The sequence below is a fragment of the Gymnoscopelus braueri genome, assembly GCF_963280865.1.
Source record: "Gymnoscopelus braueri genome assembly, chromosome: 5".
Taxonomy (NCBI): domain Eukaryota; kingdom Metazoa; phylum Chordata; class Actinopteri; order Myctophiformes; family Myctophidae; genus Gymnoscopelus; species Gymnoscopelus braueri.
In genome coordinates this window covers 31040183-31056053 of record NC_137606.1, presented here as the reverse complement: position 1 = coordinate 31056053, position 15871 = coordinate 31040183, and the positions used below count along the sequence as shown (strand labels likewise).

The 15871-nt window shown below is 40.4% G+C and overlaps 1 protein-coding gene across 1 annotated transcript; it reads right to left on the bottom strand.

The window, feature by feature from the left end:
* Window positions 1–10245: 10245 nt before the first annotated feature.
* LOC308084933 (uncharacterized protein) lies at window positions 10246–13854 on the bottom strand. Its single transcript, XM_080427922.1, has 7 exons — window positions 13811–13854; window positions 13632–13715; window positions 12304–12637; window positions 11867–12162; window positions 11597–11687; window positions 10644–10907; window positions 10246–10525 (listed from the first exon to the last, which is right to left on the bottom strand). Exons 4-7 carry the CDS (start codon window positions 12015–12017, stop codon window positions 10501–10503), a joined length of 531 nt encoding a protein of 176 aa, XP_080284048.1. The 5' UTR covers window positions 12018–12162; window positions 12304–12637; window positions 13632–13715; window positions 13811–13854; the 3' UTR covers window positions 10246–10500.
* Window positions 13855–15871: the final 2017 nt, after the last annotated feature.

Here is a 15871-nt window from a genome sequence, read left to right as displayed (position 1 = left end):
GTCTAGAGGCTTCAACTAGCAGTGACTAAACCATTCAGATTATGCGTAAGAGCAAGGAGAATGTGTACTTGTGGGGAGATGGAAAAGGGGAGGAGAGAATAGATAGGAGAAAAGCTAAAAGAAGGAGGGAGAGGGGTGGGTGGGTGGCAGAGAAAAGTTGGCACAGCAGAAGGACGTGGTAGTGTATATGATATCTCCAGATCTTATAAAAGCTGGGTGTGAAAACCAACTGATTTCACCGATTGTATTGTGCAGTTTCATGATTTACTACTGACAAGCTGGAACTCAATACATCATGGGTAGAATGCTGAATGCTGTGCAGTGCAAGGATTGAAGAGGAATGCATATATTTTGGAGATATTAGAGTAACTAATGCTTAACTGACAATGGAAGTAGTTTTCCTATACTTTTGAAAGTTATAATTTCTTGAAAGTCCTAATTTCCAGGTTAGACAATGTGTCAAATGTGTCCTGCTGATATGCAGTGCAGCAGCCACGCTACAAATCAAGAAATGACATGACATTCCTGAAATGCTGAAGCAGTTGTTATGACAAAGCACAAACCTCACTTTTGATGTTTCAACAACATCTGACGAAAGCCTAAATAAAGAGATAAGTACTAAGGTTATCCAGGCAATAGACCAAAAAACCTGAATACATTTTACATAAGCTCTAAGTGGCAGTATATAGGGGAAAGTATAGGATGGAAAATAATCTCATTGTTTATCACACTTTATTTGTGTAAATAAATGTAATCTGGTTTGTCCTCCAAATATTGTGGCATTATTTCTATGTGGTTGTCAGAAGGAAACCCAGACTCCTTTAACTAAGAAACCAGGTTGACAGCAGATCTTTCATTGCTCTGCATGACATAAATTGCATTGCAGTAGATGGGAGTGAAAGTGAATGCTGAGCATGAACAGTAAACACACTCATGCATGAGAGGGGCATGTCGGAGTTGTTGCATGCTCATTGGCTGAAGTCTTGTTGTTTACGTTTGGTAGCAGGTTCTCCGATAGGATTGTTGCACAAGGAACACTTTAAGTTCACACTCTGTAAATTGTCCTTGAGTTCACACCACAGAAGGATACGTTCAGTCATTTGTTCATCCATCCATTCATAAAGCCTAAACACCCCTCCTCACTGCCATGGAAGCCATTGCTACAAATCAAACACTTGGACTTTGTTTGACCTTTAGCCAGGGGGGTGGAAATGAACAGGTTACCCTAATTCACAAAGTACTTTGAAATCTGCCCATGGCCATCTATCTGTCAACAGTGGGTAAAGGACACTTCTTTTTACAACATTTCTTTATCCACCACCCTTCCATTTCAAATATATATAAAGATTTTGCCAGCTGTTGTCCTATGGTGGGACCTATTTTATAATGCCCATTTATTAGACAGTTACGCACACCCAAAAAGCAACCAGATTGATATAATAACAGTGCTAGAGCATATAAATCAATGTCAAATTTTTCCGAAAACATGTAGAAAATAAAATGCCATTTTTACAACCATGCCCAGCATATGAACTTGAGAATAATTCTGTGCTTGACACAGTAGCTATAATAAACAGCAAGAATGCCACTGTTTGAAATAGATAAGGTGAATGTGTACATTAGGTTGCATGGTTTTAATGCTTCCTCAACCTTTTGTTCAAAACGAATGACCTTCCTGATGACCTTGATATCTGTGTTTGTGCTGCCCTTGTTGTCTGTAAGAGGGTTTACACAAAGCAGACAGACTTTTCAAATGTCACATCCCAATGAGCCAAGCATGACTACTTGATAAAAATATTATTGAAAACAACTCATAAAGTAATATGGCTAAGGAAATGTTATTAACATGCAACACTGGCTACTTCTGTTGACAGAACAGACACATGATGAAATACAAAGCCATGGTTCTATTGACACTGTCTGGGAGAGTGTAGTATGCAGGAAATTGAGAGGGAGGTGTGTGTGTGTGTGTGTGTGTGTGTGTGTGTGTGTGTGTGTGTGTGTGTGTGTGTGTGTGTGTGTGTGTGTGTGTGTGTGTGTGTGTGTGTGTGTGTGTGTGTGTGTGTGTGGTGGGGGTGGGGGGGTGGGGGTAACGCACATGGGCTACAAACAAACAAGGACACTCCTCACTACCACCAGGGTTAAAAGAGAAAGGTCCATCGGGGCATGTTCAACAAAAGTTATGGCAATCAAAATCTATGTCATTGTCTTCATGAAATTGGCCAAAAACAACAACACGTCTTATCATAATTGCCAGTGAACATCAGTTTACATAATAACAGCGAGATAGAGCTGTTTTGAGTTAGACTGGGACTGCTGGGGATTTCTGAGCAATGTGGAGCAACTTCCCACAAGCAGTGCCTGCTATGACAGCTATGTCAAGACTGGGCTGGGGGTACTTGGAGCGAATGCCAAAGCAAACTGCCAGAGATGGCAAGCATACCAACTCCTGGATGGAGAACATCAGCAGAAAGAGTTATTTAATGTTGATCATGTTACAGAATAGCAAACATAAACCTACTGGTTCTGGCTGATTTACTGAACGATAGGACGGACAAACCCTTTTGTTGGAGCAAGTTTAGGCTCTCTAATTCTATAATGTTTAAAGAATTTTATTTGAACTGTACTCAGTGTATCAACAATATCATCTCATCAATATCAGGTGGAACCTTGTATGACCAAAACTGTTACTTCAAAAGCTCTTTAAAATACTATTCATTGGTTACATATTACATAGACAGACTAAACTACTTTCAACGCGGTGTCCCTATTCTGGGCATGTCATTATAGGTGAAAATGTTTCATAATTCTAATATTTAAAAAAATAAATAGCTAAAATAGCAGATCTACAAGCTCAAAACGCTTTGCATTACCATCCGCTGTGAGCTTGCAAATTTGCTATTTATGCTACTTTTGCACGAAAGAAAATGGGGGAAAAGGAAATTTCAGCCCGACAGTGTCAATATAGTGCATGAGGAAAACACCCAGACTGCACTGTCATTTCCCCACCTCCTTTCCCTCCTTTTCCTTGTCTTATCAGTGGTATCTGCATAGCTGTCAGGACAGGAGAGAGGTTTTAAGTGCCTGTGGTCTATGGCACAGTGAGATTAAAGTGAGGGGAAGAGAAAGAAGCCAGCTGTGTTGCTGAAACATGTGGCTGTATGGTTGAGGGCTTGCCTGTCAGCAGCAAAACATGTTATTGCTTCACACAGCGTTGAGTCTGTTGAGCGAGGCAAGACTGACAATGTTAAACCTTATCTGGGCACTGGTGAAGAGATAAGAGATTACCTCTCACATATAGTATTGAAAATGCTCAAATCTCATCTGTGTCTGTGACATAGTGCTATATATACTTTCTATAATATGTACGATTTAATTATATGGCCATAGTGTGAAAACAACATTCTGCAAATGATAGTTATGTCCAAATATGACACTTATGTAACACGAATAGTGTTTACCCAACCAGCGAACACAGATACTAAGTACAATACAAAACCTAAAGATCGTTAGTAAACATTCCAGCAATACCTCCGTCTGACTCAATATCCCCAATGCTCTTCAACTCTCCTGCAGATTCCCAACATTCCACAGACCATGGGCAGATGTTCTGCATTATCTCTTCTGTCTGGTCTTTTTTATGTCTGTACCCTGTAACCTGACGAATCACTCACTGTAGAAATATCACGTATAGGGATAAAGTCCCATATACTAGTAGTTCAACTTCAGTTACATGCATATTTTATCAACACAATGGTATAACATGAACTTACTATGAAATATCTTAGTAAAAGGTTGTACTAATAGTATAAGGGTGGTCATAGTACAACCACATAGGCCATTTGACCTAAACTGTACTCATTTAAAGTAATTACACATTACCAAATATAAATAATTACTTGGTAGTTGGTACAGTCTCCAAATAATTAATATGCCACTTCTTTCCAGAAGAAAATATAGTGCAGAATGCCGTTATCTCCATTAACTACTTAAATGCATCTGTATTGTAAATTTGTGAACCAAGGACCTCTAACAACAAATTTGAAGGCTGTGCATAAATAACCTGACAAAAATTGGATTTGGAATACAGTGCCATTAGACGTGCATTCTTAAGTCCAATTATCACAATTACTTGGTCCTGTTCTCTTTTTTTATATTGGTACAGCAATCCAACATATAACAAATTATTGGATCCCTGTTCCTAAAATTGAGGAACAAACAAGCAGGCTGTCAAAATAGAAATGTAACTTGTGTCAAAATGTCTTGAGGGTTACGCAATATTTGAAAGAGGTATCGTTTTTCCTCATTCCTATTTATCAAGTGTATATCAGTGGCTCGTGACACTTTCGCCACGAGAATGTTCTTTGAACCAACCAACCGACCAACCAACTAACCAACCGACCAACCAAAAGAAAACAAAAGCAAATGCTAAAACCTGATATTTGTCCCACACCAGCAGCCTCACGTGAAGTCACAGCACATTAGGTAATAGCTTCCGAGGCATAGCTTCCCAAAAATGTGTGACGCCTAAGAGAGGAAATGTGTCCATTCCACTGAACACAGGAGAAGAGATGTAAACATTGACTAAAATGATAGGAAATTATACTACTGGCCTGTCATTCCAGGGCCCCTCTCCCCTGCTTACCTGTGATTACAGTGAGATGGTAACAGGCGTGTGGCTGAGCAGCTGGGCTTTTCATGCAACCCAGAGACTGCCTCGAAGGGATAAAGAGAGCTAGTGGGCCATGAGACATTACATCCAGTGCAACTGCAAATTAATTCACCCCAACAACAAGCCCTATCCTCACCTGCTGCGACACGCTCTGCCAGCACTTGGAATAAGACAGAAAATTCCTTCCGCTCTTTAGTTTTGAGGTGGAGGGTGAGAGGGAGTCAGTCGTTGGGTGCTTCTGGGTGTTGTGATTGTGGTGTAATTGACAGGTAAGTTTGAATGTGATGTCAAACATAACCCCACACTCCTCTTCACAGGTCGGACAACAAACACGTTCACTTCCAGGAATGTGGAGCAATACACGCCAAGATGACTCAGAGATGACAGGCTATTCATTTGGTTAAATACTGTACACAGTGTTTTGCTGTTAACATAAAATTGATTCCATTGATTTTTGAACCGGAAGTGTGCCACATGTATGGCCCAACATGCACCGAAGCTCTTGGTGGCTTCCCCCCCCCCCTTTTTTTACTTATTAGCCTAAAATGAGACTGCAGCTCTGTCCTCAGTCACAAACGTTTGTTTGAAGCCATGAAATCAGAAATAAAAAATCGGCCTGCTGGTGGCGCTATAACAGGCCGATGTGATTTTTTTTGCCAACTGGTTCTGCTCTGGCCTCCAGGGAGTATGCATGCAGTTTTACGGCGATCGGTCCAAAGGTTCCGGAGATTAGATGTCCACAGACGGACGGACGAACTCACGCACACACACGGACGAACAGGGGTGAATACATGGTCTCTGCCATGCCTTCGGCCTGGAGGAGAAAATTTATTGGGCCGGTACTCATCAGCATAAAGTACCCAGTTCTGTTTTGCCCACCTGAGCACCTTTATTACTTATAACTTTGCCACTTACTGGTAAATTATTTTGATACGATTTGTCATCATATTTCCACGAACATAGTGACATTCATCATTTATTTTATCATCTGATTAATATGGTTGCATGGGAAAGGTGGGAATGTATTACACTCACGTGACTTGTTGCGGCTTGCCCTTCGTCACAAACTTTGACTTTGATTTCAACCTTGATTAGCTTAATTCAAATTTGAACTATTTCTATTGCTTGATGGACATTAACCACTTACCCCTGGCGTCCCTATTTTGGGGATTGTGTCATTATTGGCAAAATGTAAAATAATGTTTTAAATAGCGAAAAAAGCAGATTTACAAGCTAAAAACGTGTCCCATTGCGAGGCCTATAGATCAGCTACTTTCATATTCAACGTACAACGATGTCTTGCAATAATAACAACAATAATAACTAGAAAGTACTGTTCCTGAAGAAACAGTGTGGGATCGCTAAGAATGTTGATGGTATTGAGTATTGATAGTTTTATAAGTGTTAAAGTAGTGTTAAGATGAAATGAAATTTGTCCCTGAGCAAGACTCTTAACCTCTAATTGCTCACAGGCCCTCATTGGAAACAAGCCCGCAAGGACTTTCATGAACGTCCTGTTAAAAAAAAAAAAAATGAGAAAAAAAGAGAAAGGTTTTTAAGGTTTAAGGTTCTAAAGGTTTTCAAAGGTTTGAAAGGTTTGAAAGGTTTAAGGTTCTAAAGGTTTGAAATGTTTGAAAGGTTTGAAAGGTTTAAGGTTTGAAAGGTTTGAAAGGTTCTAAAGGTTTGAAAGGTTCTAAAGGTTTTAAAGGTTTTAAAGGTTCTAAAGGTTCTAAAGGTTTGAAAGGTTTAAGGTTCTAATTAGGTTTTAAACATTCTAGTTTGTTAAGTACTCTTAAGCTAAATAAAAAAAGATATATGAGCAAAATACTTTAAAAAATAAATCAATTGAAAGGTATTTTCCCTGTAGAATTTCTTTTTATAAAAGGCATACATAAATAAACTTATTTTTAAATGACATTTTGCTCTTTTTCCATTTAGAAAAGGGAGGCCCTCCTCCTACTGTGAAATTCTCATTAGGATCAATGAATTCCGTAATTGATTTTCTTTCTCTAATCTCCACTCTGTTATTAAACAATTGCTCTGCTGCACCTGGGACCATGCTTTTGCCCGTTTTCTTATCTTCTCCCAAACCTGCCCCCCCATCGGACACACACACACACACACACACACACACGCGCACACACACGCGCACACACACACACACACACACACACACACACACACACACACACACCTACCTCATGGGAGAACCTCACGGGCCACACACAGTAAACCAGACTGTGACCTTGACCTGCCTGCCAGCAATGCAAAGAAGAGGAGGCAGATGGGAAGGCAGTATCACAAATAGAAAAATACCGTAGGTAAACAATGGCCACATGGGTTCAATTAATGGTATTCAAATGCAAATAAACATTTTGAGATCGCCCTGTCTGTTATGAAGGCAGTAAAAATGTAAATAAAAACTAATAAAATTAACACAACCACAGTACAACGCGAACAGTGCTCAAATATTTCTAGAATAGCATCAGTGGCTATCTCTCTCACACACACACACACACACACACACACAACTTACCCTTTGATAGTATCCCTTGTCAGTTTAACATTGACGTCTGTGGAGGTAGTAAATCTTTCAGCCTCTTAGTTAGATGTGATTTAAGTGTGACATCAGAATGAAGCTCTGCCACTGTCCCGTCAACAGTGAACTGGGACCACCTCTTTCAATCAGCAACCAAACCCGTCTGCTTAATAGACGGGGTGTTGACTGGAACGGCTGGAGAGGACTGGGGAGGAGTAAATGGAGATGGTGAGAGAGTAGACAAATGGCACTGGAAACCTTCCAAAGACGACTGAGATAAGGAAGTGGTCTATTTGTTTTTCAAACAATATCCAATGTTAACGCATTGGAAAGGTCACTCCTACTGCTATAAATGCGTTGCACAGCAACCGTCTGTGCAGTTGCTTAAATTACAAAATATAACATGGTGGCCTCTCTGGGTCAAAATTAAATTTGAAATTTGCTAATCATGGGGCAAGGAATTGGAGGGGGGAGAGAAAAATAAATAAATAAAAGAGGTTTTAGTGTTCCAGGACAGACAGCTTTATTTCATTCTCATGAGGCCCCACTATCCCTTCTTTGTTCTTGAACAGCAAGGACACGGCTAAATGCATCATTATTCTTATGCCTAATTAATACCCCATTGTGCCACGAAGTACATATCAAGCAATAGTGATTGTGGGCACCACCAGTATGATAAGACACTTATATTAGATGATTTAATAAATACTGATATAAAAATGATACGTTTGACCTCAGTCTAACCAAGCTAGTAAGGGAAATACCTACCTACCTAAGTTGTGAAGGACGCACAATTTATTCATACTTATGGACTGAAAAGGGGTAGGCTCCTACTATTTAAAAAGGTCTATTCCAAAACTCTATACAGTAGGCTACATTGATTTTGTGGGAATGTTTATCATGGAATCAAAGGAATTAATTGAGCAAACAACACCAGCGTATTTGTCAAAAACATCTGTTAAAATGAACATGACATCTGCTCTCATGTTATCAACTATTTGTTTAGACTAGCCAGTCTGAAAAATGACCCATATACGGTACTTCTCTTGGTTGGTCCAGTTAGCTTGTAGATTTGTTCCTTTTGACAAGCGACATGCGGAGTAAGCATACATTCTTACAATCTTACCAGTGCAAAATAAAGGACATTAGACACATTTGAATTGGCTACAATACATTGATTCACTCATATTAGGCCTAACCGTATTCCATGTTTCGATGGCATAGCCTAATTCAGTGGTTCTCAACCTGTGATGATTTTGGGGGGTCCCAAGATGACAGTGAAGTGACAATTTAAGACATTTTTAATAGCAGAAAAAAAGAGAGAAAGACCAGTATCAAGAGTAATCAACAAACACCATAAAAACTGGTCAAACATTGGCCAAGTTGTCAGATAATATAAGAGGCAATTTTTTTTTTGAGCAGATCTACAAGCTCACAACGCCTCGCAACATGAGGCGTTTATCTGTGTAACAGAGTCAAACAAAATGTAATGCCTCAACTCCTACAATTCCAAGTGCTTATCAGGGTGGGGGGGTCCCCAGTTCCCAGGTCGCGGCCTGAAAAGGTTGAGAACCACTGGCCTAATTGATTCCCTTTCTGAACTACAATGAAATGGTCAGAAGATAAGTTCACAAAACACCAACAGTTTGATTTTCCGGGGACAGAACTATTTCACGTGGTTGAGTTGAAGGGTGTATCCTACCCATTTAAATGGACCTTTCTCTCAGAGTTATGGGGGTCCATAATGGATACCAAACTGGAGGGTCATTGAAATTAAAGTGACAACATTTATCAGTTCAGTCAGACAACTCTTAGATTGGATTAGAATATATATTTATTAGCAAGCTTGAGCATGGAATAGAAAGCATGAGGAAGCATGGTTTGGCGTCAGGCCTCTGAATCCATTCATCCCCTGTAAGGATAACATTTTAATGAATGTTACATGCCAAATAGCATTTACAGGGAATGAATTAAACCCCCATGGGGATCTAGAAACAGAGCCTACAGGTGGATGCCGGGGAGGCGGGTGGGATGACTTTCATGGGCAGCAGCAGTAAGCAGCGAGCAGCAGCAGGTAAGCAGCGAGCAGCGGTAGCAGATCTCAGCAAGCAGCAGCAGTAACGACACACGTCGGCTCAGCAAGACAGGGCAGCCAGAGTGAGCAGGTAACAGCACAGTACCTATAACCACCCGATCAGGAGGAAAGAGCATGTGACCTAGTCACCTGATCGGTTGCCCCAATCCCTTGAGTTGCCTGGCCTGAACTAGCTCCATAAACTGCGCCTCATTCAGAGAAATGTCGCTGGTGCACAGTTGACAATCAGGCGACTGTGACGTGTGGAAAGTAAAGAATGAAAACCTTGACCGAGGGTTTTTATTATACTTGTTATTCTTTGTTAGTAATAGCCTACTGTTTTGAAGTTTTTATTTATTTTGATTGCAGTGGTAATTTCCACAATGCTTAAACATAACTAAATATAGCTAAATAAATAAATACCTTATAACCCTCAAATAAGCATCTTTATTCAGACAAATACAGAACAGTTTTTCTCACAAAACTGTATTCAATGATGTTTATTTTCACATTTATCATGTAACACGTTGAGCACTACATTCAGAGATAACAGTATGTGCAGAAATAGAATGTGTACAGATCCAATGTAAAATAACCAAGTCTATGAACCCAATCCTGTGGCACTGGCTGATGGAAAGATGAATTCACCAACATGGGAGTCTCACCTCATGTCATTCATTTATTTGTAATTACACATTTGTTTTGTATAAGAGGTCCACAATTGAAATAAGCCCTGGACTTTATTGTGTTATTATAAACTAGATGTCTATGATTTAGATGTCTAAGATTTAAGTAAGTAGGTTGGAGAGGCTTATTGTCGGTATCAGCCAAGAACGCAGGAGTCTATCCCTGTTTCCTCCTCTATCCATCTCCTCTATCCCTGAGGAGATGGATTGCTGAGGTGGAGCACAACACCTACCATCAGCTCCCAGTACTTACCGCACGTTTTGCAGCCCCAAAGCCGTGCTAGCTACTCATGCGCTGAGTTGGCGGTGGCCGGGAATCCAGAAGCTTGTGGTCCAAAGGAGAGTGCTCTACCAACTGAGCTACCCAGACACACATACACACAAAAAAAATCTGAATGCAAACATTTAAATAAATTAAAAAGGGGGACCAGAGCTGTTGTTCATGTTGGTCTGAACTTAAGGATAGCTTTCTCCTTCAGAACTGTCCAGCGACTGTAGTGCATGGAAACCCCTACCCACTCCATGCTGTTTAACAACAGTCTTCATTCGATAACCTACAAAAGGAATTATACTGTAGTCATTCGCTCATTCTAATTACAGCATAGGTGCATAGTCATAGATGGATACGTGAACATAACAATGATGAAAATATTTCATGTATATGTAAAGTACCTGTCCTCTCCGTCCTCGCCATCTGTGGAGGAACTCTCCTGTATCTGGACATGTTCCTGAGATGGTGGTGAAATGGGAGGTAAGAGTCCAAGCATTGTTGGATCGTGAGACCTGATTGGTCTTCTTCGTGATAGTCCTTTTCCAGACTGCAGCCGCCGCGTAACGATGGCTTTTTGAAGGCAAGGGATGTAAGCATAGTCCTTTTTTGTCTTCGCGGAGGAACGGCTCCACTGCTGTGCCTTCTTGTTCCACTTCTTGCAGTGGCTAACAGATGTTGCAATACAGTACATTGTTTTTATTCACATGAAGCTTCCAAGCTAATAACACAATAGAGCCCGACCGATGACAGATTTTTGGGTCCGATGTTAACTTTCTTTTGTGTATTTTTTTTAAGTTTCTATTCAAACAAGTAAATACAAAAATTAAGTATATGCCGTATATAAGACTTCAATAAATGAAATAAAATGTAACTTCAATTATACGATGAACCAGAAAACAAGTACATATAAAACATATATATATATATACAACATAATATTGTTTTTAAAATTGCAGATCTACAAGCTCACAATGCGTCACACCCCAACACATTGAGAAGATTGTAATCTCTGCTACTTTTTAACATTTTTGCCTATGCCCGAAGTAGGGACACCAGGTTGAAAGCAGTAAAAAATAGAAAAAAAATAAAAGCAATGATCATGAGCTTGTAGATCAGCTATTTAGAATTTTCTTTTTTGGGACAATTTTTGCCTATAATTACATGTCCAAAATAGGGAGGTCAGGTTGAAATTGGTTTAAAAAAAAACGGGACTCATCGGCTGCATAATTATCAACGGCGATTATGTCAAATAATGGCCCAAATATGGGCCAAATAGATATATTGGTCGGGCTCTAAAATACAGAAAATGTGTATGATACACAAGATCGTCTGGTAATGAATATGGTTTACTTGCATCATCTTCCCCTTCTTGTTGAGCCTGAGAGGTCTGTTGTCGTGGTAGATATTGTCGAGGGCAGCCAACAAAGTCCTTACTTCATCATGCCCTACAAAGAGTACAGTTTAGTTTAGTTTATTTGAAAAGTAAGTCATAACACAAGTTAAAACAATTCGAGAATATAACACAATAAAGTCCAGGGCTTATTTCCACTGTGGACCTCTTACACAATACAAATGTGTAATTACAAATAAATGAATAACACGAGGTGAGACTCCCATCCCCTACCTGGTGAATCCATCTTTCCATCAGCCAGTGCCACAGGATGGCTTTCAGTGATTTTTCTCCTCTCCTCATGCCAGAAAGATTTGATCGTGTCAACACAGTACTCATCCTGTATGCGGTAGAACGTGCTCTCGTCCACAATCTGCATGTTCATGAACTTGAACAGGAGTGCAATCTGGGGTGTAATTGTTACCAGACAGTAGTATATTTGTGGCCATCAGGAAATCTCCAGCCTGCATACCAAATTTGAATGTAGGCTGCGAGTTCCACTTCCACAGTAGGTGTCCATGGGAACAATTCTATAGCGAACAGAAGGGAATGGGGTTAGTCTGTTGATTATACTGAAAGAGTGGCAAGCATAGACATTTGTGAACAACGAATAGGGAAAAGAAACATCTGTAGTAATGGGATGTCACAAGGACACAGTATAATAGTCTTACCCATTCCAAAACATGTCCTGTGCCCCTTTTCTTTATGCTGACCTCTAGTGGTACACCATCACATTGCACACCCAACCTAGCGTCGCTCCAAGTGCACCTGGTAACGGGAAGTTGTATGGTCCTTACAAGCTGCATCAAGCTTACTTCAAACACAATGAATGCACTCTGACCGACAATATCATCTTCGCTCTGGACCTGGAGGTGTTCAGGGAAGGGCATCTCATCTCTGCCATCAGGTTCAAAGATGTCAGGTGGAGCACCATGCACAGTGTCCTCAGGTGCAGTGACAGGGAGGCTCTCAATGTCAACTTCTGTCTTCAGTGACGCATTGTTCCTGTGTTGTACAATAGTTTGGCGTGAAAGGCAGTATGAACTTATCTTTTAGAAGAAGCAAGTAGGTACAGTCCACTGAAATGGTAAATAACTACCTCTGTGTTTTCCCCATCAACTGTATTTGTACTCCTGGTCAAACTAACTAAGGAAGTGTTTGCCACAATATAGTTGCTGTGTTTTAGTATTCAAAACGCACAATATGGACAAGGTCAGTGTAAAATAAATGTTAAACAAAAAAATTAATACATGTAAATGAATTCACGTACAGTATACTACTGTACATGCACTCTGCAAGTTTGGGTTGGAAGGAGCTTGGATATGTGCAAAGGTGACGAGCATTGGAGTGTGGGTGCTCATTAATCAGATAGCACCATATGCAGCATTTGCTTGTGAGTCTTATGAAACAGAACACTGTATAGGATAAACAAAAGCCGACTACATACTTCCAACCGAAGTTCGGAAGTTTGTTCGGACAGGGTAGGCAAGAACTACAAAAGGTCAGTCAAGCCATTCAGAACTTCAACAGTGCCTCTCAGAACTTTGTGCAGCTGTTTTTGAACCTCTGAGATGTTCTGAAAGTTCAGACAGTGTGAATGATCAGAAGTTCGTCAGACATTCAAGGTGGCCGTGATATAATTAGTTTTGTTTCCACATTCTGCCCAAGGCTTCATTCTGCCAGCAGTGAAAGCAGCGATAGTTTTGATGAGGCAACCTCCAGGAGGGACTAACACCTCTGTAATCCCTCTCTGTGACCATGCATAAACACAACCTGTTCTTGACAAAAATCTTGACAAAACCTCTATATCAAATTTCCCACAGAGATTCCAGTGCCGGGCCGGCTATACACTGCTTCAGTGGCTTGAGCGGACAAACCTAGCGAGCCACAGTGTTGCTGGACAGATTCATTGAGCCATATGAGCATATTACCAGAACTGTTCAGAACTCAAAGTATGTAGCTGACTTAACAGGCTGACTAATTACATAGGAAATCATACCGTATGCAAACACTGGAGACATAATCATCTTCTGAGCTATCATCAGCAGTAAACCGGTACTCAAGATCTTGGATGTCATCAGTTCTGTTAAACCAGAAATAGTAGTCATTTCAGTATATCATGTTGGCAACTAGTTGGCACATGAAAATACCCCCTTGAAAAGTCAAGTTTCCACACACTTGTCCATAAGATCATTCGCTTCATCCTCACTGTCTTTGTCCCTAAATGAGAATAATCAAACATTATTTACAAAATGTGACTGTTTAACACAATAAAACAATGTTCTGATAAATACAGCAACTATTCTATACAAGTCAAATCTTTACCTTTTCTCCATGACATCCACATCTTCCAGTTCCACTTCCACTTCATCGTTTCCTTCCTGTAGACACAAAAGAGCTGTTTTTGCAGACTTGCAATACAAAGTTCAATATTAGTAGTTCAATATTTCAAAGCTGTACAGGCTAGATTGACACATTATACCCAATTGTGCGCACACACACACACACACACACACACACACACACACACACACACACACACACACACACACACACACACACACACACACACACACACACACACACACACACACACACACACACACACACACACAATAACAGTGTAAACGATGTAAACAATGTAAAGAAGACCGCAAGGTCCGTCCAAAGGTGCGTCCAAAAAAGACCGCAAGGACTTTTTGGGATGGACCTTTTAGACAAAGTATTATAAATGTAATTGTGATGTTTAAATTTTGTGCCTAATAAAATATTCAATCAATCAATCAAGTGCCCTTGTGTTTGAGACATACAGTTCTATTATGTTTCCCAACTAGTACCTTTCAGATTTGACAAGCACCCGTTCCCCCTTGGCTGGGGGTGAAGAAGCAGGACCGTTGTACAGGGATAAACGGTCGTAGCTGGAAAAAAATAGAAATTAGAATAGAAATAACAGTTTAGGCATTTAGCACACTCCTATCCAGAGCGACTTCCAAGTGTGAAATTTGGAAATAAGCAGAGTAAGCATGGGCTTGCTCTACTCGATAAACAAGGTAAATATTTACATCAATAGATTGCAGCAGCAGAGAGATCAATGTAGTGCCTTGAAGAAACTTGGATACCAGGTAAGCAATGAACCTAGTATCTGTCTGAACAACATGCCATCTGTCTAAACAACATGCTATCTAAACATGTGATTTACTATCATGCTATCTAGTAGTACATCACATTGATTCTTAACATTTTGTGATCAAGCAAAAATAAATCTAAGAAACAAAAACATGAGAACAAGTAACCAAGATATCTGCATTCTGCACAGTAACGTAGCATCAATAAGGGATACAAGGAGAGTGAAGTGCAAAGAAGGGGGTGAGGTGGAGTCTGAAGAGGTGAATCTTCAGACTATGGCGGAAAATTGGGGGTGAGTGTACAGTTCTGACTGCAATGTGCAATGGGGGGGATTTGTAAATTTGTAAATCATAAGAATCAATCTAATCTGTTGTGTGGGAAGCCGGGCAGGGAGGGTGATATTTGTTATTGCACGTACTCCTACGGGCTGAGGCAGCACCTGTCAGTGGGGAGTATTGGGGAGGGAGGAGTAGGACGAAGGCTCTACGTCCTCCTGGTGGGGGCTCCTCACTGGCAGGTGAGTCAGTAGGATACGACAGCAGTGACTTCACAGAATGTGTGTGTGGAGGAATCAATTGGCATAGTGACTAAATTGGGGAGAAAAAGGGTATTGGCTACTCTAAATTTCAGGGGGAAAAAATAAGTGGTCCTCTTCTAGTGAGCATGTCGGGAGGCCACTAGCCGCAAGCAACTCTAGATCCTATTTTTAATATCTGGAATCTAGAGTTGCGACAGCAACCCTTGACAGCCCATTTATCCAAACAGAAAGGTCCTATGATCTGATTGTATGAAACGACGTTAAACTCACCAACATTGCAGCTGTACGGAAAGCTTGAATTATCCTCTATCTGCAAATATATATATAAAAATCCACCGTAGACAAGTTATGAGTGACTTTCTGTCAAGACATTTCATGCAGGTGATTGTGTTGGAGTTTGGAAGCACTTTTTTTCAATAACACAACTTCCTGCTGCCTCCTGCATTATGTGCTATTTTGAAACAGGTGGTATTGAGTGATTGAGTGATTGCACAGAATTTCTTGACAGAAAGAAGCTCATAACATGTCTACGGTGGATTTTTATGTAACAGAAACTTGACAGATACAAAGAGGGT

Bases quoted from the DNA above. Each gene is read 5' to 3' on its own strand.
- LOC308084933 (XM_080427922.1), bottom strand. From the start codon at position 12,017: ATGAACATGCAGATTGTGGACGAGAGCACGTTCTACCGCATACAGGAT. The intron at 10,908-11,596 runs GCAAGTAAACCA...AACATCTGTTAG, and splicing joins AACAAGAAGGGGAAGATGAT to CCACTGCAAGAAGTGGAACA. The intron at 10,526-10,643 runs GTACTTTACATA...TTCCTTTTGTAG, and splicing joins GGCGAGGACGGAGAGGACAG to GTTATCGAATGAAGACTGTT.